The 1996-nt window shown below is 35.8% G+C and overlaps 1 protein-coding gene across 1 annotated transcript in view; it reads right to left on the bottom strand.

Annotated features, from left to right (window-relative positions):
• Window positions 1–1026: 1026 nt before the first annotated feature.
• The window catches only part of LOC121366445, a gene marked incomplete at its 5' end in the record, with an annotated part of 7627 nt that continues 6657 nt past the window's right edge, over window positions 1027–1996 (bottom strand). The window contains one exon of the mRNA XM_041490894.1: window positions 1027–1996. This exon is cut by the window's right edge and continues 13 nt beyond it. Coding sequence (XP_041346828.1) covers window positions 1855–1996 — 142 coding nt within the window.

Here is a 1996-nt window from a genome sequence, read left to right as displayed (position 1 = left end):
TAGGTCAGAGATAACTGATGCTCACTGAACCGTTAGAGCAGGGAACGTAAAGGAAGTTTTTTTTATTTATTTAACAGTAAGTGTGCATATTTGAATCTACGGCGAAATTGTTCCTAATCTTGATTTTATTTTAACAATTCGTCAAAAGACAGATAGACCGGAGGTCTGTTTTGGGGATATATATATATATATATATATATATAGAGAGAGAGAGAGAGAGAGAGAGAGAGAGAGAGAGAGAGAGAGAGAGAGAGAGAGAGAGAGAGAGAGAGAGAGAGAGAGAGAGAGAGAGAGAGAGAGAGAGAGAGAGAGAGAGAGAGAGAGAATGAGAATGAGATACGGAGACCGATAAATGAAATCCATTTCCGTTACATATATAACTACCGAAAAGCAACAAAGGGTCTTTTATATGTAATCGTCAGACCCATCGTTACAAATATTCGCCTCAATGACTCCTGCTACTGAACGAGCAGCAAAGTTTTCTTTTTTATTGTATGTTTCTAAAGACAGGACAGTAAATATACCAATCATAGAGCATTAGCTAGGATGGGGAAAATCCCGAGTCCAGGGATAAATCGATCGCATGTTCCATCATCTCTTAGGCAACAGTTGTACATCCCGACCCCATAGCCAGACATTAAAACAAAGCATCCACTCCAGCAGTTACCCAAGTCCAGCGTGGAACTTTGCTTCTGTTGCCTCTAGAATCATCAGAGGAACAGCGATAATGTTCAATTCATGTATTTTATATATTGAAATGAGTTAGTATATGGTACAGATAAAAATGCAGCTGCTAGTATGATGGGGGTTGCTTTAATATATATTGTCAATGTTCCTGACAAAAGTATTAAATTGTAAAGGTACTTTTCTTTTCTACACTGCTCTGTGTGGGTTATAAACAATACCTAAACGTACCATTGTGCATACATACATATACTTTCAAAAACAATTAAATTAAAAATTAATTTTGAAGTTTCGTCTCTCCAATGCATAAAACAAGACCAACAGAGGACAAATGTATCCCTTTATTGTATAAAATTACCTGCTATTCGGCTACACGATATGTCATGCAAATGTATCTTACTTTGTACAAAATATACATTTATAAGTGTTTAATAGAAACTATAACAATATATGACTCTTACACTCACTAACTCACACATGATGTCACTCACTCACTGAATCATTCACACACATACACCTACACATACACCCACACACACCCCACACACACCCCACACAAATGTATCACACGATATGTTCTCCAACTTGAATTCTAAACTTATATTACAAGTAATGTTTCCACACATATCTGCAAATAGGAAGCTACGACAAATATTTGCTATCTAAACATCAATTTCATAATGTGTTAACAGTATTTCATGAGTGAATGCCATCATAGCTGTATATATTCCTTGAGCTCCATTTTATGCAAGTTTAGGTTTTGTAAGCTAGTACTGGGAGTGGCAGTCCTCCTACGGGCGATGCAAGAGGGATGGAGCATCTGTTAATTTTGTACTTTGACCCCCAAAACAGAATACTTAATCAAGGAAAGAGGTTTTCTTCCAAATTTACTATATAACATAAAAACAGTGGTATGTTTTGTAATCTGAGATAGATATTATACAAATTTAATATGCAGTCTTTGTCATATCAATGTTTTCATAACCCCATATCTCACATCGGTACAATAAAACTGGTACCACCACAGAACCACTAACAACCAACCACTAATCTACTGTCTTCGACAGACAACCCAGGTATCTACAATGTGTGCTTGAACCATAATTTGTATTAAGCAAGAAAATAACTTAAAATTAATTAATTAATTAATTAAATAATTTTAAGAAGTCATCAGTTGTTCAGAGATTGATAAACATGGGGATCGTCTGTCTGAATGTTCACAGTATTCACATCGTAGACATTGTTCACATCGTTCACAGTGTTCACATCGTACACATTGTTCACATCGTTCACAGTGTTCACATATTCCACA

Source organism: Gigantopelta aegis, unplaced genomic scaffold (genome assembly GCF_016097555.1).
Source record: "Gigantopelta aegis isolate Gae_Host unplaced genomic scaffold, Gae_host_genome ctg5729_pilon_pilon:::fragment_1, whole genome shotgun sequence".
NCBI classification, from domain to species: Eukaryota; Metazoa; Mollusca; class Gastropoda; order Neomphalida; family Peltospiridae; genus Gigantopelta; species Gigantopelta aegis.
The sequence above is the reverse complement of the archived record's forward strand: the minus strand, read 5'-3'. Positions and strand labels throughout refer to the sequence as shown.